This window comes from Dermacentor andersoni, chromosome 10, assembly GCF_023375885.2.
Source record: "Dermacentor andersoni chromosome 10, qqDerAnde1_hic_scaffold, whole genome shotgun sequence".
Classification (NCBI taxonomy): domain Eukaryota; kingdom Metazoa; phylum Arthropoda; class Arachnida; order Ixodida; family Ixodidae; genus Dermacentor; species Dermacentor andersoni.
Genome location: NC_092823.1, coordinates 134,452,786 through 134,480,677, shown reverse-complemented (window position 1 = coordinate 134,480,677; position 27,892 = coordinate 134,452,786). Strand labels below are relative to the sequence as shown.

Sequence of the window (27,892 nt, the reverse complement as noted above, 5' to 3'; positions counted from 1 at the left end):
TTTTTGAGTTGGTGTGGCTCCTCGTGGTTCGAGATGCTTTGCTTTCAACTACGCAGTGCTCAAAGTTTGGCTCTTGTGCAGACACGCTTCTGAAATCTGGCGGCACTTCCCATCAACTTAGTGCAGGTCTGTCGTGAACCATTTCGTCAAATTTCAATGTATCAAAAGGGAAAGTATTTTCGTTATCACAAAATCCGTTATCGAGGTAGTAGTGCTACATCGTGATAATGAAGTGGTGGACGTGGATGCTGTTCTTCCTTTTTTTTTTCTTGTCACAGAACGCGTTCCAAGCAATTCAATGATCGGAAGCATTAACACTTTGCATAACATTACTAAGCTGGCCTCACAACACATTCAGTCATCGAATTTGTCCCTCACATTCTTATGTCAGCCATAGGAACTGTTGTAACCAAAGTGGGAGATATTTACGCTGGCGCACCATTATTAAACTAGCGCTACACCGTGTCGCCTGCTACCAAGGGCTTGCACAATGCCCGCACTTCCAAAGTGGTGAGCGCAAGCGAACTGTGACTTGTGCAGAACTTGCCTTGCACGCGAAGTAAAATTGAAGATGGCACTGCACTGTAAAATCAAAGACAATGAACTAATGCAGAATGTGCAGCCAAATCAAAAAGGTCATATATTTACCTACGTACAATAAGTGCCAGGAATGAGGCAAATAATAATTTGCATTAAAAGGTTGACAAAGAAGTGTGAGAAGAGTTGTGGCACATGGCTTAGGTAGTGTGCGGTCACTTCAGGGTGACCGCACAAGAGTTACGACTTCAGGAAAGCTGCATTTGTACTTTGTCAGTGCATGCAAAACGACGGAAGGATCCAGGAGGCCGCAATGTCGCTAAGTAAGGTTGGCCACAGTCGCTAATTGGCGACATGAGTGCAACGAGCTTCGATCAACCAAGCAATAAGGTCATTGGTGTGCAGCTCATGATACATGGCAGTTTTGCGGCCAAGCTGGCACTTGACGAAAGTGTATGCAGCTCGATCAACTGAACAGATTATAGAGTTACCTAGTAGGAGACTTTATGCTATGCAACATTGATGAAAGTTTTGTTGTTGTTAAGCCTAACTGAAAGTGCGGAATCATATACACTTTATTATTGTTTGTGTCATTACTCACAGTTTGTGTCCACGTTACTGCTTAAGGCGCAAGAAAGACATACACAGCACTGCATGTGCCTTACTTTGACTTTGTCACATATTCCTGTGCTGCTCTTTTACAGCGCTTGTGCTTACACATTATGATCTGCATAAATTCTTTCCCTGCGTAATGTAATTTCCCTTTTTTTTTGCATTCGTCACATCACACGATCATGAGCTTGAGAGGCACGGATGAAGCAGAGGGAGCCTGATGCCACTCAACATTATAAATATGTGTTAATATTGCAGAAAATGAGCATTATAGCAATACGACACATTCTCACACTATATTTTTTGTTGTGTTTGACATCACATACTAGGTGGCATTACAACACTTGTATTGAGAAGTGTTATCCCAGTTCTTAGTTATAATATTTCGAGCATCTTTGTATTCAGCTGTGCTTCCTAGAGACTAGCTCACTGCCCGTGTTATCCCAGTACTAAAAAGGATTGGATACTAATATCAAACTGTCATCCCATATCACTTACCCCCTCTTGTTGTAAACTTTTTTTGGGAGACAGAAACATTTTGTCACCCCTGCAGCACGGTTTCTGAAAGGGTTTTTCTACTGTAACCCAACTAACTACTGTTATTCATGATTTCGCTAGCATACTGGACAAATCTGGACAAATTGACGTCATATTTTTGGATTTCAAAAAATCATTTGACCTTGTTACACCCACTCAAAGCTAATAAAAAACTTGCAAGCTGCTCAATTTACCCATGTATATTATAAATTGGATTGCTGCTTACCTTACTAATCACAGGCAATTCGTCGTTGCTGATACTTACTCTTCTAGTGGACTTCCCGGTACTTCTGGTGTTCCTCAGGGTAGTGTTTTAGGGCCATTGTTACTTGTCATATATACTAATCACATCGTTGACACTGTTACTCCACCTATAAAACTTAAATTATTTGCCAATGACTGTTAGCTCTTTACCAAAATTATCCGCCCTCAAGACCAAATCACATTAAATTCGTGCCTTCAAGACATTCAGTCTTGGTGCGCTCGTTGGAATATGGAACTTAATATACAAGCAAAACAGTCTTCATGAAAACTACAACAAAAATTAATAAGCTATCCTTTGCCTACAACTTGCATCTCAGCCATTTATCGAGGTTAGCCAGTACAAATACCTAGGCGTTATATTAACGAATAACCTTAGCTCGAACTCCCACATTTCTTAATTATGCGACTCTGCTTTTCGGAAACTTTGCCTGCTCAAACACAAATTAAAACATGCTCCCGCTGAAACTCGTCTAATTGCTTACACGTACCTTGTCCGTCCTAAACTGGAATATGCAGCTACGATATGGGATCCTTATACGAAAGCTAACGTTGATGCCCTAGAAATGATTCGGCGAAAAGCAGTAAGGTTTATCTTTTTGAAATATCGCTTAACTGACTGCCCCAGCCAGCGAATGATTGAACGTAATATTCAGACATTGAAATTAAGAAGAAATATCCACACTTAAATTTCTTTTTTTACTTAATAAAGGCAAATTGTCTCTCTCTCTCCCCAGACTTACATCCATCCACTTACAGCCTGCAGAACAAGACATCGTCACTCTGTGTCACTAACACCTTACAGTGCCAGAACTAAGGTTTTCAGATATTCTTTCTTTTCTCGCACAATAACAGAGTGGAACAATCTGCCCATTGAACGACTGACCAGCATTGACTCAACTGAACATACATCTAATCAAATTGGCTGAATTTTTCATGTTTAATTAATCTGTTGATCCTGCTGCCTAATGAACCTGTTATTGTTTCTGTTGTTTTTCTAGTTTATTAATGATTTGTACTTTTGCACTACTGAAGCTGTGTTGCATAAAATGATTTTGTTGTATTGTTTGTATAATGTAACATTTCACTTTCCTCTTCTAATGTGCTCGTCACAATATAGTTGTGTTGTACTTTGATTCAACATGTTCTGCTTTATTGTACATGTACTTTCCCTCCTGCTCAGGCTTTCCAAGGCCTGCAGCATTTCATAAACAGAAAAAACAAAAAAATAATACACTCGCAAACAACTTTCTAAGATAATGAAAAGAAAGCTACAGACCTGAAGTGCACATCTCACAGCACTACTGAAGATAGTTGCGCTACGCAATTCACACTCACTAAGGTGGGGAACAGAAAACATTACCATCTTACTCACTACAGCGCTTACATTAAATAAAGTAAGACATAAACCACAACCAGTTAATGTTACATTTGATTTTTTTTTTTGCTTTACTCTTCCACATTTTGGCAAATGCAAAACAGTTGCACGTAGCCAGCTACACTGATTCTGTATATGCTTTGGGAGAAGTACATTGTTTCTTAATTGCATGCTATCTTAGATACCATGTCACACACAACCTCACTCCATATTCTGATACATGAATCTAGCTAGCCTTTAATCTAGCCATGAGGTAGAGCAGAGAGTACTGGAAATCCCACTCTATTGTCAAAGGCAATGAAAACAGGGGTACTGTTCTGGAATTGCACAATGTTGGCATTGTGAGCCAATCTGAGAGACTGTAACAGCCCTGTGAGCCAATAAGATCAGACAGAATATCGAGTTCGAAAGTATGCAAGTGTGGAAACTTGGGCAGTTTGGCAGTGGTTCATTTCGATGCTGCTCAAAGCTCTTTCACTCCATACCTGTCCCTTACTCAGTTCCTTAAATCTGTGTGCGCTGTGAATACCATCAAAATTAATCCACCCTATGGCGGAATATGACAAGTGTGTGAAATAGCACTTCACGTTATGTGCAGCTCTTGCACAACTGAGAGAAATCTAGATAGAATGATGCACAAAGTGGGCCTGCGTTTTGATGAAAAATGTCTAAGCATACAGCCTTACTTTTGCTATTTATCCTTGTTTAATTTAATTGTAGCTCTCATCTTGCATCACTGTCAATCAACCTTGTGCCTAATCTCATGATTTCAAAACTATGCAAGCTCTTGAACGAATGAAAGCGCATGTTCTGGTTAGTTCTTATGGCACCTGTCCATATGGTGACAGATGGTTTCAAAAATTTTCAGTTTAAAAGAGATGGTGTCTAAGCAAAACACTAGAAAGGACATACAAGTGCTCTTCAGTAATGGCCACTTTTATTGAAATATAAGATTTACTTGCAGCAACACATCGAACCTTTTACATTTGAATTGTGATACACACAGCTGCTGTGTGCAGAACATTTTCAATTTCAGATTAAAAAAATTAAATTAATAATAATGGCTAGATTAAATGGCAGTGAACATAAAGAATATCAGGAGAAAGCATTAACTTGGGGCCAGCTCCGATTTCCCTATACAAATATAGGTGCCAAATGCAGAAATGCACTTGCACAATCGCTTAACTGGATTGTGAATTAAAATTGTTGCATTTAAGAAAGTATATTTGAGTCACTGTATAAGAAATTTTATATAGTTCCTTTATGTTTATTACAATGTGCAAAAATTAGTAAATTTAATGAACTTGAAGCACAAAGTTACTAAAAGGTTCTTTATTTCTGAAAGATGAGATGCTCAAACAAATATGAAAACACAGTGGCTTTTTCGTGCTTGTTTCTTGATGTGCATTCAGGATTTTCTCAGTGTCAGCAAATATTCACAACACCTCAATTGCAGTATTTGTGGTCCCACTTAAAGACATTGCCTTTTCTTTAACTTTCTTTAACTTTTAACTCTGTAATTCTGCCTCAAAAACAGATTTCATAGTTATGCAACCAGCATATTGTAGTTTGTATAATGCAGATATAAATGTGGTATGGCTTACTTAACATTGTCGCATTGCCTATCAAGCCTTGCAAAAGTCCCATTCACAACTAGTTAATATAATTCAGATTGATGTATGAAACAGCCAAAGTTTGATATAACAAAGACAGCTATAACTGATTACCAGATATTAGTGAAGGAAGTCTAAAAGGTTTCTTGCCGATGCTAGCATGTAACAAATCTGCGCTTGTAACAAACATAGGATATAATGTAGGTATTTCTGAATGAAGAGTATTAATATCAATTTTGTCTGGTTTAGACATACCACTTGATGCAACTTACAGAAATGAGGTATGGTACTACTATATCGTTCTTTATTTCTGAAAGATGAGATGCTCAAACAAATATGAAAACACAGTGGCTTTTTCACGCTTGTTTCTTGATGTGCATTCAGGATTTTCTCAGAGTCAGCAAATATTCACAACACCTCGATTGCAGTATTTGTGGTCCCACTTAAAGACATTGCCTTTTCTTTAACTTTTTACCAGTCACTGGACACAAAAATCTGTACATAAGCACTTGTTCATGTATATTCATCCATGCTTCTGTCTGAATCACTGAATCAGTGTGTTGCAATGAAAGGAAATCATGGATAACATTTTAATGCTGGAATAAAAGGGAGACATACACACCACAATGAGTTATTGTGGTGTCTACGTGTCCCTTTTGTCCTTGTCTGCTGGAGCTAAAATGTTATCCAAGTTCGCATACCAGCAGACCCAACACACAGCAGTGCCAAAGAAATCAATATGTGTGCATTACTGGCCGGTTCGAGGGACAACGCTTACAGACAGAGGAAGACACAAGGACACTTGAGCCATACGGTAGTATTCAGCCCAGGGCTTTGAAGTTATACTCTATCTCACAAGTAACTTGCAGCACTGCGAAAGGTATGAGACAATATCCTTGTTTAACAGAATATAGTTCTGGGTGTAACTGTCTTAACTGTTGGTGAGGTTACAGCTTTTGGGGGACATGTTACAGCAATACGCGATATGTCAGACCCTCTGTACATGCATGTCGTATACCGTTAATTATTCTGGCTGTTACCACCAGTAACCAGGACCGCATAGCAACATGGCAATGCCCACACAATCCACATCGCTTGCTTCAACCCAAATTCAAGTTTGTTACTTGCTCTCCACTGACCGCAAGAAATTAATGGTATAATTAGCCATCACTTAGTCTCACTTCACACAGAGCACGAAGCATGAGGCATGTTTTGTTGTTATATTACTTTGATCAGCTGTTTGTCTGACGCTGCTGTGCCTACAGAGGAGACACCAAGCTGTAAAAGAGGTGCGATCTCCACTTTGCAGGTGGTTTCCACTTAACAGCATTAGCACTGGTGATGCACTGACAATGCGAAATGACCTGAAAGTCGAATTGTCCACTGCATTAATTTACTACTACACTCCAGTGCAGTACATGGTGACAATGGTGAGCAAACACCAACTAGAGGCAGGGCAGACGATACAGCACGAGTGAACACATAAAGAGGGGTGTTCACCCTTAGTGTTGGCTAAGGAGGCTGCAAGAAACTGCTGAGAAAGAGTACTGTATGCATATATGAAGCAAAGCCCCACAGTCACATTCATGTAAACATGGCTTATGGTCATAGCACCAAAACATTTGGTGCATCAACACTCGTGCCTGGAAGCATGTATCAACAGGACAAACAGAAGATGACGCAGCACAGAAGAACACATCTTGAGGGGCATTTGCCCTTTTTAACGGCTAAGAAATCCTGCAGCTTACACAGTGCTGCAAGGAACGACCGATAAAGTATAGCGACTGATGTGTTATGGATCTCTCTTTTTCTTTGCAACAGAATGTCCAAACACTCTGTTTGCGGATCTGTAGAAATCGCGTGTTCAATGTGAACAACAACACGGGCTCAAATGTTCGCAACAAAGAGGAACAGTTGCGTTCATCTGGCAGCTATGGCCATGTTTGCCCTGTTCCAACACAGCACAAACCACCATACTGCCATGAACATGGCACCTTTTCAAGAAAGCATCAACTGCAGTTGCAGCAACTCTTTAGTGCAGCATGTACTGCCGCTGTGTTGACCCTAGTGTTATCGTGACCAGGAGCTCCCTGCGGCCTTGCCGTCGACACGCCAATCGCCCTCGTACCGTCTTCTCGCCTGCGTGCATAAGTGTGCATTAGCTAACACTTATGAACTCCACACACTTGGCCTACTATTTATGAGACGGCACGAAACAGCATGTGAATGTGCACATATCTCCACCAATAGTGTCCTGCAGCCGCTAACTGCTTCAGCACAGAGTTAAAGTGCCAACTGCAGTGAAATTTAACTTCTGCTAAATTTGTTATAAATGTGTAGCACATACTACTGAAGCACTCTTGGGAAAGCCAAAGGTCTGGTAATTGTCTATTTTTCTAAATAGCAGCCTTTAAACAGCACCTAAGAAGACAACGCGTACACCTGGTGGTTAGCGGATACAACATCAGTCCCAGCATGTCGCCTCAGAGATTTCTCAACATGCCACAGGCAGCCATGGGCACCGCCTGATCTCGGAGGTTATGCTGAGGAGCTGTGCGTTCTTGGTGATGCATCACTTTTGGTGAGCGATAATGGCAGAATTTTTTAAACTGAATTTCAGCATCAAGAACACCTATTCTTGCGAGCTTTTCGTGGCACATTCACGTATACTTCACACGTTAAGTTTTACACATAGGCTGCCCTATGGTATCTACAGCATCACTGCTGTAGGTGTTTCACTGCTACAGACACTGCCAGCTTTTTCGCTCAATGGGCCATTTGATACTTTCGCATCAAAACATATGACTCACTGGCTGCCGCTGCTAAGCCACTTCAGTGGGTCTTGTATTCATTCAGGCTGATGCTTTAACAAGCAATGTTGCACATTGCTCATTGGCAAACCATTAATTGTCCCGTTACTAAGTCGAACTTTAACATAACAAACTAAGTAAAGATTAAATTTTTCTCACCAGCATGTGGCAAATATATCCTTGTGACAAATATAAAATTACAACAAAGGTATTCTCATGCCAGATGCCAATTAGTTATAGCGAGGATAGACTACCACCTTCATCCTCACATTGAGAGAATGTAACCACCTCAAAAAACACAAAAGCACTTACCTTCAGCTAATAAGAGTGGCTCTTCCAGCAAGAATACTGTCTGTTTCCAGTGTGTGGACTCTGCCTCCATTGCTGTGCTAAGGACAACCTGCCATACAAAAGCATCTGTTTGCACATCATTCTTATATCTGGGCTACCAACTTATTATTACAAAAGTGATAGCTTGCTTTAGCTACTTCCCCTGATTTTGTGGTTTGCAGACAGCTATCTAACAAAATAGAGGGTAACAAGAGTGAGGAGAGTAAAGAGTGGAGAGGAAAATGCATGCAGTCCTAGGAGAGAGGCGATGAGGGCAAGCACCAGGCTGTACCCTCTCCGCATGAGAAACGCAGCGGGGTAACTGGAAAGCTATAGCTGAATGTGACAATAATACTTTTTAAATTTTAACCAGAATTTTATTACTATTATCTGAATTTAGAAAAGACAAAGTGAGCACCTTTAAAGGGCCCGTGGAACGGTTCGGACAAATCTTGTAGACGTGTAGGGCACAGCTAAAGTGAATCATCATCATCATCATCATCAGCCTGGTTATGCCCACTGCAAAGCATAGGCCTCTCCCATATTTCAACTACTCCGTTCATGTACTAATTGTGGCCATGTTGTCCCTGCAAACTTCTTAATCTCATCCGCCCACCTAACTTTCTGCCGCCCCCTGCTACACTTCCCTTCCCTTGGAATCCAGTTCGTAACCCTTAATGACTATCGGTTATCTTCCCTCCTCATTACATGTCCTGCCCATGCCCATTTCTTTTTCTTGATTTTAACTAAGATGTCATTAACTCGCGTTTGTTCCTTCACCCAATCTACTCTTTTCTTATCCCTTAACGTTACACCCATCATTCTTCTTTCCATAGCTCGTTGTGTCGTCCTCAATTTAAGCAGAACCCTTTTCGTAAGCCTCCAGGTTTCTGCCCCATACGTGAGTACTGGTAAGACACAGCTGTTATATACTTTTCTCTTGAGGGATAGTGGCAACCTGCTGTTCATTATTTGAGAATGCCTGCCAAGCGCACCCCAGCCCATTCTTATTCTTCTGATTATTTCAGTCTCATGATCCGGATCCGTGGTCACTACCTGCCCTAGGTAGATGTATTCCCTTACCACTTCCAGTGCCTCGCTACCTATCGTAAACTGCTGTTCTCTTCCAAGACTGTTAAACATTACTTTAGTTTTCTGCAGATTAATTTTTAGACCCACCCTTCTGCTTTGCCTCTCCAGGTCAGTGAGCATGCATTGCAATTGGTCCCCTGAGTTACTAAGCAAGGTAATATCATCAGCGAATCTCAAGTTACTAAGGTATTCTCCATTAACTCTTATCCCCAATTCTTCCTACTCCAGGTCTCTGAATACCTCCTGTAAACAAGCTGTGAATAGCATCGGAGAGATCGTATCTCCCTGCTTGACGCCTTTCTTTATTGCGATTTTGTTGCTTTCTTTATGGAGGACTACAGTGGCTGTGGAGCCACTATAGATATCTTTCAGTATTTTTACATATGGCTCGTCTACACCCTGATTCCGTAGTGCCTCCATGATTGCTGAGGTTTCGACCGAATCCAACGCTTTTTCGTACTCAATGAAAGCTATATATAAGGGTTGGTTATATTCCGCACATTTCTCTATCACCTGATTGATAGTGTGAATATGGCCTATTGTTGAGTAGCTTTTACAGAATCCTGCCTGGTCCTTTGGTTGACAGAAGTCTAGGTGTTCCTGATTCTATTTGCGATTACCTTAGTAAATACTTTGTAGGCAACGGACAGTAAGCTCATCGGTCTATAATTTTTCAAGTCCTTGGCGTCCCCTTTCTTATGGATTAGGATTATGTTAGCGTTCTTCCAAGATTCTGGTACGCTCGAGGTCATGAGGCATTGCGTATACAGGGTGGCCAGTTTCTCTAGAACAATCTGCCCACCATCCTTCAACAAATCTGCTGTTACCTGATCCTTCCCAGCTGCCTTCCCCCTTTGCATAGCTCCCAAGGCTTTCTTTACTTTTTCTGACGTTACTTGTGGGATTTCAAATTCCTCTAGGCTATTCTCACTCACATTATCGTCATGGGTGCTACTGGTACTGTATAAATCTCTATAGAACTCTTCAGCCACTTGAACTATCTCATCCATATTAGTAATGATATTGCCGGCTTTGGCTCTTAACACACACATCTGATTCTTGCCTATTCCTAGTTTTTCTTCACTGCTTTTAGGCTTCCTCCGTTCCTGAGAGCATGTTCAATTCTATCCATATTATACTTCCTTATGTCAGCTGTTTTACGCTTGTTGATTAACTTCGAAAGTTCTGCCAGTTCTATTCTAGCTGTAGGGTTAGAAGCTTTCATACATTGGCGTTTCTTGATCAGATCTTTCCTCTCCTGCGATAGCTTACTGGCATCCTGTCTAACGGAGTTACCACCGACTTGTATTGCACACTCCTTAATGATGCCCATAAGATTGTCGTTCATATCTTCAACACTAAGGTCCTCTTCTTGAGTTAAGGCCGAATACGTGTTCTGTAGCTTGATCTAGAATTCCCTTATTTTTTCTCTTACCGCTAACTCATTGATCGGCTTCTTATGTACCAGTTTCTTCCGTTCCCTCCTCAAGTCTAGGCTAATTCGAGTCCTTACCATCCTATGGTCGCTGCAGCGCACCTTGCCGAGCACGTTCACATCTTGTATGATGGAAGGGCCAACTCTAACGAAGGACCTACTTCTGACCTACGTCAGAAGGACCTACTCTAACGACTCAGTAAGGTTGTACAAAATCGTTTCAGGGTCCCTTTAAGTAATTTATTGCACAAAGCAGCACAATTACAATGATAGCACACCAACAATGGCAACTGTGGTATGATAAAAAAGTTAGCTGAATGACAAAAACAGAATGAGAATGAGAAGACTTTATCAACCGACATCAAAGACTACAAATAACCGTCCTCAGATGAGGAACATTGACAATGACTTGTGTGCTGGAAGTCTTGCTGCATATGACCATGCTTTACTAAGCCTTGAATTAACCCCTCTTTAGTATTAATCATGACCATGCCAACTACGCCATAAACATATTGCAGGTCTCTATCATTTCTTCGACTCTCTTTCTACACGCAATATTATGCTCATGTCACTCTTGACCTGCCTACAAGAGCAATGTAAAGTGTGCACTCCGAGTGTTACACTATGATGTGACATTGCAGGTGCTCAAACTTGGTTCCTTAGGACATTACTGCTTTGCACAGTAAAACATAAAGAGCTGGGGACAGGCTTGTTACCGTTTCTGAAGAGAGTGCAATGACTGCCCACCACAAAGGAGAAAGAATAAGAAAAGCACAGGAAAGCGAGACTGAGAAATTGCCAAATATAAGAAGACCAAAGCGAGACAACAAGCCTACAGGGAGTGCTGGAAAATCATTGCATGTGCTAATGCTCCATAAAAGCCAAGGATGATCTGCAGGAAACACAGAGCTGCAAACAAGGTAGACATGCAAAACTGCAACAACAGCTCAGATGAATTAAATCTCTAGCACTGAGCAAAAAAAAAAACAGCAAAAAAAGGGCAGGGGGCTTGAAGTACAGAGACACAGAACCGGATATTTTTCAACTTGAAACAAGAAATGTTTTTGCTGCTTACAGGCACTGGTAGCTCAAAGGTGCAGTCAAAGTAACCGGCCAATGCAGTGACCTGTTGTGTGCCTGGCTGGAGATCCAGTTCAAAGTCGCTCGCAAAGTCACTGTCCTCCATGTGGCACGTGTTCAAGTCAAGGTTCTGCATGAATGACCCATGCAAACCAGGTAAACATGATCAGCATGGAAAACCAGGCAAGAGATTGTCAGAATAAATGCACAGCATAGAAGAGAGACGGAGAACTTTAATGAGACAAAGGCAAAGCACTTGAAAGACTAGTAGGCAAGAATGGCGAGCTCTAATACAATGACTGTATCAAGGCCAACTGCAATTAAACTTACCTTAGGCTAAATTGGTTATAAATTAGTAGTATATGCTATCAAGGCAGCTTTGGCAATGCTGTTGGGCTGGTAATTCTCCAATTGTTTTAAGGGCTTTTAAGTAGCATCTTAGCAAACAATGAGTACCTCTAGTGCATTGCAGATATGGTACTGATCTTGGAACATGGCCCCCAAGATTTTTACAGTGTACTGCAGGCGCTTCTCAATCTCGGGCGTCGTGGCTATGCACAGGGCTGATTCTCAATGTTCCAAGGGCTGCATTATTACCAGCAAGTAGTGATGGCGGTGTTCTTTAGAGTTTCAGCAAAAAAAGCATTTATTTTTGCTAGTTTCCTAAGACACACCCACTTGCACTAGTAGGGGCAGAAAATTTTGCATGGTGGCTGCTCAACGTCTGCAACATGTGACGCTAGGTTTGTCGGGTGGTCCAAAATGTCATCGCAGTTTGACTTTTAAGCTGTGAAGCTTTAGCTCTTATTCTCCCTATTTGAATGCTGCACATGTGAAATACAGAAATACTCTTCTTAGACATTACATGAACCAATCTCAATGAGAGTGGTTGCATTTAAGAGAAACAGACAATGTCTATAACAAACTGAGCTTTCCATTAGGCTCTAAAGCTAGCCAGAAAAATTGGCAAAAATAAGAAAATGTCAGAAAAGTCAAAGTGTCTATATCAGAACTCTAACTCGGCAACAGAGCATTTAAAGCAGAATAAATTTCTATGTTGCAGTGACTCTAGACAGTGCCACAACTTTGTGAATGAAGACTATTGTGAAACTCAGAAAATTTTTGCATTGTACATGAACTGTAAGTCAATATGGTAAACTTAAATGAGCTATTGGGATCCCTTTATGGAATTGTGGTATCTCTATTTCTTGCACAGTGCTAGGTTTATGTAAACATCACAGAGCAAATTTTTTTTTTGTCAATGTCTATAAACGATTGAAGGGCCTAAATAAACCGTCTTCCTCTACCAGTCTTTAGAATTAGTATTCTCTTAATAAATGCAACATTATTCAGTTAAAAAGGTTCGATGGTTTCTTAAACAGAGAAGTCGTCTTCCGCATATATTAAAATAGAGGTGAAAAGAGTTAGTCTACCTTTGGAGTCAAATTTTTGTTCAACCAGTTAAGAAACATAACTCTTTTGTTACCACGAGACAATGGTTGTTTTTTATAGGTCTTGGAAAAAATTATTTACAACTACAAATAATGTTCCAGCACACATTATAGCACAGCATATCGTGCATAATGAAATGCTCTTTCCAGAAACATAAGTTGCCAAACAAAAAAATGTAATAGGTAAAACAAAAATTCTAGAAAGCACCATTTTTTCAAAGATGAATAACCCAGGAATGTCTGAAAAAATAAATGCACAGTACACCGCCATTCTTCATATACAAAAGAGAAACTAAGATCAGTTCATTGCTTATGCCATGCGGCGAAGCAGTTCCTGGATTTTGTGAAGCATAGGTGCACTCCCCATTTTTCCCACAAAACGCAAGATTTTTGTTCAACTTTGTGGTCGTCGTTACACATTTTGCAGTTAAACCTTTTGGGCATCTTCTGAGGATCGTCCGATGAGAAGTCCAAGGAATGTACTTTACCAGTTCGTCTAGAGTGACGCACCTCTTCCAGGACAGATCGCTTTCAGCGTAGCTGGGCAACTACAAGATTATGCATCCAAGCATATCTGTTTGCATTTTTGCACATTGACTTTATCACCTCTGCAGAGAAGAGTAGAAAGAAACCCCATGCCATTGTAAACTGTCTTGCGCTGATCTGTAGTGCTGGGCCAACATGTACTACGGGCGGCCTTCTTGGCGTGAACGGAAGTTTCTTTGCTGCCGATGGCGGCACATGATAACCAAGCGAAGTATGCACCCTGAAGATAATCAGTAGAGCTCTCAGGTCGTGAACAAAGATCAGCAGATAAGCGCGCACAAGCAAGGAGACCACTCAAGGCCGTAAAGGAAACTTGCTGGTGAACAGTTGCGGATGTCCCCATGTTGACTCAAAACGTCACCGTGAGAGCTTGAATCTGCTTTACTGTCATCTTCAGAATCATAACTCAAGTCCTCATCACTAAATTCAAGTGTGGGTGCAGCATAGTTTCGAGCAGGACACTTTTCTCGCGATGCAGCCGCGCGGGACGACGCCAACAGCGTCCCTTGCCAAGATTTTACGAGAGAAGCATTACTGAAACTCTTAGAAATTGGTTGCAAAAGCCACATCCACATGCTGGACATGCGGCAGACCTGCAGAAATACACTTTAGTGGAATAAAACGACTCGGACTCCAAACCATATCTCACTAGTGAGCAGGTGGCATCATTTTCTGTTAATTATCACCGATCAGCACTGTCGGACGGCAAAGCCGGTGATATTGTTAAGGAAGGATGAAAGAAGAGAGAGAGGAAGAAGATCGCGAGACGCTGGCTGCTGCGTGTTGTTGGTGGTCAGCCATCTTATCTACTCTGACTCATCCTGTATATATATTGTAAATCCAGTCTTTATATACTCCTAACATCCCTGTAACATATTGGTGGGAGGTGCGGGGTACCACGGCTGGAAACGGAACTCCACAGTGGACGTCACACCACAGTCCGCACTATGAATGACGGTGAACACGTGGGATCAACGTCGTTGCCGCCTCCCACATCACCGTTGCCACCTACGTCGCTGTTGCCTTCGGTTGTGGTTGTGCAACCCAAGGATCCTGGAAATTTCTACGGGACCGATGGCGCTGACATTGAAAAGTGGTTGGCTATGTACGAACACGTGAGTGGAAACAACAGATGGGACCCTACGCTTATGCTAGCTAACCTGTTGTTCTACCTACGAAACACGGCAAAGGTGTGGTACGAAAACCACGAAGAGGAGCTAACCAGCTGGGACCAATGCAAAGAGAAGTTGGCAGAGTTGTTTGGCAAACCAGCCGGCCGTAAGATTGCCGCAAAGCAGGAACTGAACTCCCGTGCCCAATCCCCCACGGAGTCCTATGTCTCATACATCCAGGACGTGCGGGCACTTTGTCATAAAGCCTATCGTGACATGACAGAAGCTGAAAAGGTCAGGCACGTGCTTAAGGGCATTGCTGATGAGGCCTTTAATCTGCTCATGTGTAAAAGCTGTTCTACAGTTGATGCCATCATTAAAGAGTGCCGACAATTCGAAAAGGCAAAAAGCCGACACGTCTTGCAACCATTCGCCAGACTGCCCAATACTGCCGCAACGTCGACGTGTGAAGCTTAACCCATACATCAGCATGTGTCGCCATCATAGGACGTGGCACGAATTGTTCGACGTGAACTGGATGCAATGGCGCCCGCAGCTTTCTGTTTGTTTAGCCCTAATGCTACTACTTCTTCAGTTTCCCTTGTACAAGCCATCGTTCACCAGCAACTTGAAAACATTGGATTACAATCTGTCTGTGCTATCGCCAATCCCAGAGCTAACGAACACCCTTCTACTATTTTCGCTCCACCCCGACGCTTCTCTCCATGTTATCGCAACCTGACTGAGTGGAGAACTGCGGACGACCAGCCGATATGTTTCACCTGTTGCCGCATTGGTCATGTCGCCCGATACCATCGCAATTCATGGCCCTCAACAACACGCACACTGACCAACCTGAGCTGTTTTAATGGAAATGCCCGCAATGTTTCGCCCACCGCCGAGCCCAACAGCGCTGACAACTCTGCTAGGAACGCGTGGTACAGTCGCTCACCATCGCCGCACAGACACCAATCTCACTCAACGTAAACACATCGCCCATCTTCCCGTTCGCCGCAGCCACGTCGCCTTTCGTCCCCTGTGGCTTTTGGCCACAACCTTTCAGAAAACAAAGAAATGTAGCCCTCGGAGGTGGTGCTGCATTGCCTACTACTACAGCAAATCCTCTGTCTGTGGTCACAACGGGAAGCGTAATTGACGTTAAAATAGACAGCGCACCTGTGCAAGCACTCGCCGACACTGGAGCCCACATTTCTGTGATGAGTGCTAGCTTACGTAGACCTTTAAAGAAGGTCCTCACCCCAGCAGCTGCCCAGGTGCTTCGTGTGGCCGACGGCAGCATGCTGGCTGTTCTTGGAATGTGTACTGCGCATTTAAGTATAGGCGGCCGCCCTACTTCTGTTCTCTTTGCTGTGATCAACAACTGCCCTCACGATGTTATGCCCAACAGTCAGTAATTCTAAGGTAATCTATATGGCTTACAGTGATGGTGTATGATAGACTACTCCTTTTACAATGTTTTTCATACTTTCTTCCTGTTTTTGCTATAGACTGTGCAAGTATATATTGCATGGTTGGGACAAATAAACCTTGTTGTGAGTCAGCGCCGTATCTGTCTCCTTTTTCTGGTCTTCCATCTCGTGCCCTGTTTTAATTTCCCAGTTGGATTAGACTTTTTATGCAGTCATTCTGCTCTCATCGACTACGCGACCGGCGTTCTTCAGTTAAAACTGCCTCAACTCGCCGATGCTCTGAGCACCGCCCCACCGCACTTGTGCTTGCTTCGCGATGTACGTCTGTCATCCGAGGCAGTTACTTACGTCACTTTGACTGCCCAGCCACAGGTTTCTGACGGTGAATATGTGCTTCGCCCCATCATCGACGTGCTTTTGAACCGGAACGTTGCTGTTCCGCATACGCTGGTCACGGTTACTAGTAACGAAGTCGTTCTACCGCTTCTGAATTTCAGCCTGAGCCCTCAAGTGATTCCAGCCTGCATGTTCTTGGCCAGCGTTTCTAGTGGTTCCAAATTTGACATTGAGGGTCTGAATGCCGAGAGTGGTTTATTAGCGCCAAATGCAGCTAACAGCTCTGGTTCCTTAACGGATGGCCTCGCGAAAATGATTGTACCTGACCTCACCTCGGCACAGGCCATGGACATATGTCTCCTGCTTGTATTGTACAGTGACATCTTTCATTTCAGCAACAGGCCTTTAGGCCAAACATCTGTTGTTCACTATCGTACAAAAACCGGAGACGTGAATCCTATTCGTCGGCGTCCCTATTGTGTATCACATGCTGAACGTCGAGTCATCCAATCAGAAGTGGACAAAATGCTCCGCAATGGGGTCATCGAGCCATCAGCCAGCCCTGGGCTTCGCCTATTGTCCTCGTCAAAAAGAAAGATGGTACCTGGCGTTTTTAGATCGACTATCGCCACTTAAACAAGATCACACGAAAAGATGTCTACCCGCTACCACGCATCAATGATGCCTTAGACTGCTTGCACGGAGCTAAATATTTCTTGTCCATCGATCTTCGATCCGGCTACTGGCAGATTTCCATTGATGAAATGGACCACGAGAAGACGGCCTTCATCACACCGGTAGGCTTATATCAGTTCAAAGTTATGCCCTTTGGCCTACGCAATGCTCCTGTGACACTTGAACATATGACAGACTCTCTTCTGCAAGGCTACAAATGGACCACCTGTCTCTGTTACCTTGATGACATTTAAATTGTTTTTTCTCCCACATTCAACAGCCACCTTACCCGACTCGCTGCCATTCTTGCAGTCTTCCAAAAAGCCGGCCTCCAACTAAACTCCACGAAGTGTCAATTCGGGCACCATCAGATTACTGTGTTGGGATGCCTCGTTGACGCATCTGGTGTCCAACCAGATCCGGAAAAAGTTCACGCCATACGCAGTTTCCCTGTGCCACGTTCTGCTTCTGACGTGCACTGCTTCGTTGGCCTGTGCTCTTACTTTAGCGATTTCGTCAAAAACTTCGCCCACGTTGCTCGGCCTTTGACAGATCTTCTAAAGAAGAACACCCCGTTCTCATGGGGCTCTGAGCAAGCTCACGCATTTGCCACTCTCATCGGGTTTCTGACCACCCCTCCCGTACTTGCCCACTTTGATCCATCTGCACCAACTGAAGTCCACATTGACGCAAGCAGCCACGGCATCGGCGCTGTTCTCGCCCAACAGCAGAATGGTACCGAGTGAGTGACAGCTTACACCAGCCGCCTGCTTTCACCTGCTGAGAGAAATTACTCCATCACCGGGCGGAAGTGCTTGGCTTTAGTTTGGGCTGTCACCAAGTTTCAGCCATATTTGTACGGCCACAGGTTTTCGGTCGTTACATACCACCACGCCCTCTGCTAGTTGTCTTCCCTCTGGGACCCGACAGGAGGGCTTGGTCGCTGGGCTTTGTGGCTCCAGGAATTTTCATTTGTTGTCAACTATAAGTCTGGACGTCTGCACAAGGACGCTGACTGCCTCTCACATCACCCCATGGATCCTCCTGATCCTGCTGCGCATGATCCGGTGACCTGCGTGATGGCTTTGACTGACATGACCGACATGCATGCTGAACAATGCGACGCATCCTTAGAGTCCATCATCACCGGAGTGCAATTGGGCAGCACCGACGGCACATGCCGCATGTTCGTGCTGCATGACGGCATCCTCTACCGCCGCAATATCAACCCTGATGGCCCTGAGTTGCTCCTTGTCCTTCCTCATCGTCTGCAATCCGCCGTTCTCGAACAACTTCACGATGCACCGATGGCGGGACACCTTGGTGTTTTGCGTACATACGACCGCATACGACGCCGATTCTTCTGGCCAGATCTCTACTGCTCTGTGCGTCGCTATGTCGCAACTTGTGAATTGTGTCAGCACCAGAAGAAACCTCCCCTGCCATCTGTCAGCCGACTCCATCCAATTGAAGTTCCGTCTGAACAATTCTTTCGCGTAGGCCTTGACCTGCTTGGCCCTTTTCCGACGACGACTAGAGGGAATAAGTAGATTGCTGTCGCTACTGATTACGCGACACGCTATGCGATAACAAAGGCGTTGCCGACTAGTTGCGCAACTGACGTCGCCGATTTTCTCCTCCACGACGTCATTCTCCAGCATGGTGCACCTCGACAGTTACTTACAGACCGCCGCCGCTTGTTCTTGTCTCGAGTTGTGGACGACCTCCTCCGCTCTTGTGCCACTGAGCAAAAGCTGTCCACCGCCTACCACCCACAAACGAACGGTCTTAGGGAACACCTCAACCGAACACTCACAGAGATGCTGTCGATGTACATTTCCAACGATCACCACGACTGGGACGGCGCTTTGGCCTACGTGACATTCCCGTATAACTCGTCCCAACATGACACCACAGGATATTCAACCTTTTATCTTTTGTATGATTGCGACCCCACTTTGCTCTTTGACACCATTCTACCTTCTGTGCCCCATGTTGCCACTGAGTACGCTCATGAAGTCATCGATCATGCTCACATGGCACGTCAAGTCGCCCAATCTCGCTGAATAGCCTCACAGCATCTGCAAAAAGAGCGTTAGACCGGTGCCATCGCCATGTTCAGTTCGCCCCAGGTGCTTGGGTGCTGCTTCGGTCACCATGTCATCAGGTTGGCCTATCCCAGAAGCTTCTCTCTCGCTACACAGGGCCTTCTGAAGTCCTACATCAAGTTAACGACGTCAATTACGAGATCGCACCGTTACAGTTTCATCCATCCTCAAATCTGCCACCTGACGTCGTGCACGTTTCGCGGCTGAAGCCATACTTCGCTCGCAGTTCTTCGCCTACCATGCGCCGAGACAGCACCACCCGGGAGTTCTGTTACGGAAGGATAAAAGAGAGAGAGAAAGAAGAAGATTGCAAGACGCTGGCTGCTGCGTGTTGTTGGCGGTCAGCCATCTTATTTACTCTGACTCATCCTGTATATATATTGTAAATACAGTCTTTATATACTCCTAACATACCCGTAACAATATAATTTAATTCGTTACGTGCTGGGAGTCATTTGATTACAAAATTTTGATGCTTCTGCAGCTTAATTGTAAGCAGCATGCTTTCTTCTCGAGCGCGGCAGAAGGTGACAGCCACGCCTCTTTTTGCTACAACATGCGCACATTAGTCCACAAAAAAGATCAGTCAAAAATCCTGACATCGCCCGAGTGGAAAAATTTCAGCTGATTCTGAAAGTGCGCTGCCTGTACTAGCTACTGGATGGCCTTATATGGATAAGAAACAACTCCAATAAGTCAAAATTGGCGATCTAAAGCATTGTTCACCGATGATCAATCTGAATAGGCATGGTAACGAAAAAGTTAAAGGGAAGCTATAGCTAGGGGTTAATCAGATGTCGCCTAGTCACACACATATATGTAAAATACAGGAATGCTCTCAGTGAGACAACCCCTGGGCCAAATGAAATTTGTTGCACTTGAGAAAGAAAGTTAAATTCTGTTAACTATGGAAGCAGAATTCTGATTTCCAGCCTGCAATTTTTTTAAAGGATTGCACGAAATCTACAAATTGGTAACTATGCACCAAAAACAGGTATTGCAATTCTATAAACTCCATTCTTTAGAGCGTCTAAAGCAGATAAATTTGATATATCAACTTACGGCTTATGTGAATTGTTACAATGTTTACAAGGGTTTTGCAAAAGTCCTACTTACATATCACTGGTATATTTCAGATCATAAGAAGTCAACAAAAGCTTCTTATAATATGACTAATAAAAATCGGGCCCCTCGGTTAACCCCTCTTTCTTCTGGCATATTTCAGAGTGGTATATAATATATCAATTTTGTCTGTTTAAGATGTGTTATTAGGTATGTGCAGTTTACGGAATTGTGATATCATTTTTAATTGCTGAGTTACAGAGTTGTAAACTTGGTAGTTTCGTTCTTGCAATTTTGCAGTTTTCAACAATTTTCATTAAAAGATTGATGGCCTGAATAAAAACTCTACTTCCTACAGTCACTAGATTTTAAATTCTTTCTTTTAAATGCAACAAACCTCATCACAATCAGTGCAGCGGTTGCTGAGAGAAGCTATTTCTTTTCGCATGTATTTAGATAGGAGCTCCCACGCTAAAGCTTTCTCTTAAAGGGACACTAAAGGTAAATGTTAAGACAAGCTAAAGTGATACACTAATGCTCAAGAATGTCTAAGGCACCAATATTATCCAGAACAGATCTTTAGTAATTGAGAAATTGAGGTAAATGGGAAATACAAATTGAGACTCCACCGTGACATCATAGTATTAACCCAATGACATAGTGACCATTCATCATAATTCTGTCACTTGTACTCAACCATTGATAGCAAAAATGTAATTGTGTTGTATTATAACATGGAATAAAATGATACTTGTCTACTTCTATTTGCTTCTTAGAAAAAAGAACTCACTGATGTTACCCTTGACAATGATGCGGCAGGTGGTCAAAACGTTGTTTTGCTTGAATCTGCGCCGCCCATGCTCTCATGTTTTGGTAGTTTTTGTATTCTGTAAAGTTGCACTTGTTTCCCTGGCTCGCAAAGCCCATTTTAAAGAGGCAACCACATGCACGTGATATTCAAGCGACATAATAGATGGACCCTGTTTTACTGTCACGTCTCACTGTGGGACTAGCTACACACATGGGTGCGGCATCGAGAAAGTAAATGCAGTGACAGACTACAATCATACACCCGTAAAAGAAATCACAAACTGGCCACAAGGCCAATGTTTTAACCAAGGGTACTAGATCTAGTTTATACATGCCGTCATTGCCAGTAAAAATGCATTCCATGTTGACAGCAGTAAATGATCTGACAGCTCGAAATAAAAACACTTTCGGGACTCCATGGCTTCTGAGATTATGGCGCGCGTGATCTCAGATGCTTTGTACTCAGCATGAGATGAGACAAAGCAAAGGCTCATTTTACCATTTATTTTTTGCTGTCACAGTGGAGAGCAAGTAGCAAGCTCAAACTTGGACTGAGGTAGGCGCACTGGTTGCTGTTGTCACACAATCATACGAGAATGGACGGGCTACCATGCAGACTTCCGGGTGATGAACAAAATTTCCTCAAGCAGCAGAAAATTCCATATCCATGTGATGTTTTGGGATGCTGTCAGCTGTGTCTTCACTCGGTTTCTGACTGTGCTTTTGATTTTAAGCAAGAAAAAAAACATAGCGTCGGCCGTCTGGCATCATTTTACTCACCGACAGCAACAAAGGGCAGCAATGGTGTATGCAACGCCATAACTCCTTGCTTCTGAACGGACAATTTGAATTGCACTAGAGGAATGCGAACCCTTTAGATGATGTTTTCGCTTAAACTAAGTGTTTTCTTGGCATGAAACATACGCTGTGTGCTTTTTAGAATGGTATTTTGACAGTCCACATTGACATATTTGCCTTTAGTCCCTTTAACAATGCCTTGACATGCAACTAAATTATACATTGAGTGTTGCATAAGTAGGAGCATTGGGTTTGCATGACTCATTCAGCTAAAGCACTGGCTGACATGCACAAAAACTTCGCACGGAGGTAGCAAATTGCAATGGGTTCAGTATAATGCCACATTTGCTCATCTTATTTGTGCATTTCGTTCACAGTAAAGCCAAAGCACGCATAGTCTGTGGTGACATCACTAAAAAAATATTGATTTTGCTGCGGTGGAATGGTGGCGCCATCTGTTGCCTCTATGCTTGAATGCGCTTTTCACTTTACTACTGTATTTGCACGATTCTACTGCGCCCCTAATTGTAATTTGAGTTATAGTACCACTCAAATATAAAGAAAATAACTTGGTGCCAATTCTACTGTGCACGTCAAGTAACAAAACGTGAGTCAACATGTACCGTGTGTTGAAACAAGGTTATAGAACATACAAAAACACACAGCTGAATCTTAGCCGCTAGTTGCCATCGTAGTCCGACGACACCTCCTTTTCGCTGTCTACCAACCAGAGAAAGTCATTTTCAGTTCCATCACATGCATTAGAAAGGCCACACTTACAGCAAACTGGAAAATGGTGACCGCAAATCAAGGCATAAAAAAAATTATGCAGATCCCACGCACTGTGGGAATCTATGTAAACGAAGCTTCCTGAGCTGGTTGCTGTTATTGATGATAATTAGCGGTGATGTTGACAACGAAAGCTTAATTTCTTAAATTGTACAGTAGTTAGATATGTGTAGATGTGCAGTTAGCACACATTTAGAAGCTACGAACCACCCACCCACACGTACCAACAGAAGGGCTGGTCGCTCGGAGCAGACACTTGAAGCTGGGGCGTCCATCACATGGGCCTCGCCAAGCACTTCCTTCCGCATGCAGGTCATCTTGAAGCCTTCTACATCATCCCAGAAGCTCACCATTCGTCGATGAATGTCTGGAGAAAGAAAAAGAAAGAGAGAGAGAAAGAAAAGGGGTGCTTGATAGCAATAGCAGGCTGCCAGACTAGCTGCAGCTTGTCAGCATAGGTAAGGGTCTCTATTTTGTACATCCTCTTGCTTGCCAGCATGATTAATAACATGTGGAATACAGATAACACATGCATAATTACATTAAAGTGCCAACCTTAAAATTTGAAAAGTACTAGGGTCCAAGCCAATACATACTAAAATTTAGTGAACAATACTAAAAATTGTTTTATTAATCAAGATGTTGACTGCTCATTCTAAAAATATTGCAGACTATTCCATAACGATGTCGTGAACAGGCACCCTGCTCTTTAGTAGCCACAAGCGGAAATACTAATTACAAAGCTTATTTAAGAAGTATTCACGAAACAGCAGTCAGAATTTCACTTACTGTTACTATAGATCAGCTCTATGAAGGGGTTGCGCTGCTGCAAGTAAGCACAAATAATCAAGCAGGTAAAAAAGACTGAGAAATCTATCACTTTTGTATTCTTTCAAAATTGGTTTTGACTTAAACTGGGCGCAAATAAAAAACTGTGAGTTGTCCATGTCAATGCAACAATTGTACACAAGCTCTAAAAATTGGGCATCGTATGATCATCGTATGGGCATCGTAGTTGGCACGTATGATCACATCTGAGAAAATGAGCACAAAATGAAAACGGTAAGTAAAACGACTGGATTAGTAGTCTCTACGAGAGTTTCATGCTCGTTTTCTTACATGAACATTTCTTTCAGCATAAAACGCGTGAAGACATTATATAAGACACACATATGTGGAGAAGGTAGGAAATAACAAAAGGCATGCTAAAAACAACAGGCAATAACAAGTGTACAATACCGTCAGTTACACACAGCGTTACTTCGTCTTTTTTCACCAGATTATCACTGTTATCAAGTTATTGTTTGGCGCAAGACGCACCTACTGTATTTGAAATTTCTTGAACACTGTTCAGAATTCTGTAGCAAAAAAGGCTTGCCTAATCACACTGCGCATGTGACAGACCGTGAACGTACATGAGCACTAGCAATTTCTCTGCAATCTAAAGTGGGACACGTATAAGTAAGGCATATGGCACTCTTTGGCCACACCTGGCCCTTGCGCCATTAAACATCAAACATGAATCAAACGTATAAGTAAGAAGAAACTCGACTTGTGAGTTTAGATTTGACAACCGTGTTCACTGGTATCATTGATTCAAGTGTTGCTTGCTTTCCTGGGCACAAGTTCGCCCATAAAGGGTGACATTCATAACCCTCTGAGGGTCAAAATCGTAAATATACAGCACCGCAAACAAGTCCTAAATGGTCGATGCCAAATATTTACAACGCTGTCTGTATGTTTGGAAAGCACGCCAGTTTTTCAATTCTCTGTTGCCCAGCAAGTGCTGCTAGTCTGTGTGGATAAAGGAAATTTTTTTTCACTCTGTAGTCTCTTAGTCTTGATTCCACAGCTTGTTAATGCTGGCACATCGAGAACCCCTTGCACATCCGCACGTGCACGGGCGTGCAGTGGTTAGTTTAGGCTTCGTCTCGCAGGCTGTTTTCGTTTGTTGCACTCGCAAGAACGAATGTCTATCTGGTTTCTAAACTCTCAGAAGGTCGCTGCTAGATGTCCACTCGTTTATTGTCACAGAGGTGTGATTACATCTGTTCACATGCAACTGCCGGTATTAAAAATGATGCCGTCATATATGAACAATGCTTCCATGCCTGGGTTTTTTTTCTTGAGACTCACGAAAGCTCGATGGCAATGAGACCAATTACCGCAAATTTCTGACTCGTGTGGTTTTTCTGACAGGCGCACAACCACCGAGATTTTTTTTCGTGTACTCACATATGTGGTTCGACTATGCTCTAAACGTATGCATCGGTTGCTTTTCGGCAACAGGGTCAAGCGCCGATTTCTTTGATGTGGCCTCCTGCTAAAGTGCCGTATCAGAATAGTATATCCATTCCAGTGTATCCACTTTTTTACTCTCATTATACGTATTTGTGCAAGTCCACCTGTATTCATGAATAAACAATGCAAGCTTACCTGCAGAAAATATTTTTTGTCACTTTATGGTCACACAAAAGAAACTGAGGTAAATATTTTTCTGAATATGTCACTCTGAAGATTTTAAATCTACAATAACAAAAATTACTTTAGGGGGTCGCTTTTGGCGACCCTCAGAGGATTAACTCTCACTTTGGCAGTTACAGCTTCTTCACTACTACAGCAGTAGAAACAGAACATTTAGGTGGCATTGAACCATGGTTTTATTTAAATAAAAAGGATGCAAGGGGTGATGTAAAAGGAATATTACTAGAAAAAAAAGCGAAATGAAGCAGTGCTCTGCTTTGTGTGGGTGTTAGTGTTTTGTTTGCAGTACATACTTATCGTTAACTATCATAACACAGGAACATACAATAGACAGGTGTGTGCTACAACAAATTTTTGGAGTGGCCAGTGTGCAATTATATTTGCACCTATATAGTTTGTAAAAGAATAATTTGCAATCAGTGCATGAGACTCCTATCATTGGGTAGGGAATTGGAGAGTACCATTGGCAGTGGACAAGCATGTCACATTCATTGCCAAATTGTGTCGACCTTACGCGCGTGTACCACTCATGGCAACAGTCCAGTTTAAATTTATTTTACTGACAAAACAAACAGTTTCCAAAACTCTTTGGACCAGCAGACAAAGAATGTAGTTGCAGATTCAATGGAATAATAAGAATTAGGCAAATATTGGTACTAGCTATACACAACATGGTTTGAGCATATCAATGTACACCGAGTTTTTTTTTTTAGACTACATAGAATTTGTTTAAATACTATAGTGGTAAATAGCCTAACTGAGTACATGAGCTGGATTCCTCATAGAGGCAGACATTACTCACACAATAAATCAAAATACATAATCTACCAGTTAACAAAATTTGCTAACTTTCTAATTAGTTACATTATAGCATATGTTGCAGTTTACTAATTGTAGCTGGTGAGTTCACAAGGCATATCCACTTGACACAAATTTTGACGAAATACATGGGTGAAATATGAATGCCCATGTGACAAAAAACATGGGCGTCCCAGTAACTTTTGTGCTTCAATGCATAAAATAGCATTTTGTCCAAAAAGGAAGTGGAACAGCAGCCCATTTTTACCACAACTATGATGGCGCACATCTTGAAACCTATGCCATTTTCAGAATTCCTTCCAAATGTATATGACTTGCAAACTCAGACTAACATTAATAAATTGTAATATGTGCTGTAATTAATTACAAGCTTAATTAGTGTTCTCTTTTTCTTAGTTGATTACAGATGTCAATTTCTCATGTAATTAATGTCCACCATTTCGAGTAACCTAGCTCAAGGATTACAATTGTTCAATATGCCACAGTCAATTTTTTTAAATTCTGTATAGTCGAAAAAGACACCCTGCATATCAAAGGTAAACATTCCACATAAATAACATACAGTCAAACCTTGATATAACAAAGCCAAATTAAACTAATTATCAGATATAATGAAGTAAATTTGAAATGTTCCTCGTCAGTATCAATCAAAATGAATATACACTCATAGCGCGTATTGCATATAGTGAAAGTATTTTCGTGTCATATGTGACTTCGTTATAACAATACTCAACCATTTGAACCTTGTTATGACAAAGTTGAAAGGAAACCCAAAATTATTTTGTTATTTCCATTACTTCGTTATACCAACTATCGCCCTTTACTGCAGTATATTATGCCCTGTGGTATGCACAACTTTGAACATGCAAAGAAGACTATGGCTCCGCAGCCTGCCGAACAGCTACGCGGCTGTGTATTCAATGAAAATTCAATAAAACAAAAGTGAAACAGTAAAACGCAACAGCCACTACGGTAGCGTCCTTATGTTCCAATGCGATGATCTTTCGATTCCGTGTTCCATTTGGCTCGCTGATTATTGTCGTGAAACTGGCAAGACAGCAACGCGGTCGAAGGGAATGGCTAGCATGCTGTGACGTGAACTAAGTTCGTCGTGTTCAAGCAGCATGTGGCACACAGCACGGTCCGTCGACTACTTAGGCAGCTGGGGCAGTCAGTGGTGTACCAACTATTTTTTGAGTGAAGGAGGGCAAGCCTCCCCCTTTCCCTCCCTTTCTATCATTCCATTTATATATATATTGATGACATTTCGGATAAAGGCCAGTTTGGAGATTATTATTGTGCTATTAGAGACTGAAGATGCATCAGTCAGAGTAACATTTGTCATCAACAGACCTGATTATCAATCACACATAATGAACCATTACAATCCACTGTTGCCAAAAGCAATTGAAATGTGTCGCTGAAATTAGACAAAAAGTAAGCGAAATTCCCACTGACAATTAACACTGTCAAGTAGATTTTAAATAACATAGGCGTTTTGGAAGACTACAATACAAGTTAATGTGAAGCCAATAATTTACCCAGACATTTCGCATTTGTGAATTTACCAATTGTGTGTAGAGGGCTTTTATTTATTTATTTATTTATTTATTTATTTATTTATTTATTGATACTGCAATTCCCACTGGTGATTTTCGCAGTGTGCATTATAAAACAAAACTGATAAAAAGATTTTCAATAACTTAAATACCTGACCTACCAACCAAGGTAAAGAATGCTGCTGCCAAAGCAAAGAAATACTAAACTTTCATTAAAATTATTACAAG

At 42.3% G+C, this 27,892-nt stretch overlaps 2 protein-coding genes across 3 annotated transcripts in view; one reads left to right on the top strand and one right to left on the bottom strand.

Moving 5' to 3' along the window:
• Positions 1-4,245: 4,245 nt before the first annotated feature.
• Art3 (arginine methyltransferase 3) overlaps positions 4,246-27,892 on the bottom strand; it is a 36,689-nt gene continuing 13,042 nt past the window's right edge. Inside the window, exons 6-10 of one of the 2 annotated variants that reach the window (XM_055078258.2) lie at positions 23,027-23,169; positions 19,582-19,611; positions 11,681-11,815; positions 8,061-8,148; positions 4,246-7,077 (exon numbers count right to left, since the gene is read on the bottom strand). In XM_055078258.2, the coding sequence (XP_054934233.1) occupies positions 6,971-7,077; positions 8,061-8,148; positions 11,681-11,815; positions 19,582-19,611; positions 23,027-23,169 (503 nt within the window). In that variant the 3' untranslated portion in view covers positions 4,246-6,970. The remainder of the gene's footprint in view (positions 7,078-8,060; positions 8,149-11,680; positions 11,816-19,581; positions 19,612-23,026; positions 23,170-27,892) is intronic. The other variant, XM_050192916.2, reaches the window with a different exon arrangement.
• Positions 11,768-27,892, top strand: part of LOC126545156 (uncharacterized) — a 65,930-nt gene continuing 49,805 nt past the window's right edge. The window contains exon 1 of the mRNA XM_072285078.1: positions 11,768-11,841. Within this exon, the coding sequence (XP_072141179.1) occupies positions 11,790-11,841 (52 nt within the window). The 5' untranslated portion in view covers positions 11,768-11,789. The remainder of the gene's footprint in view (positions 11,842-27,892) is intronic.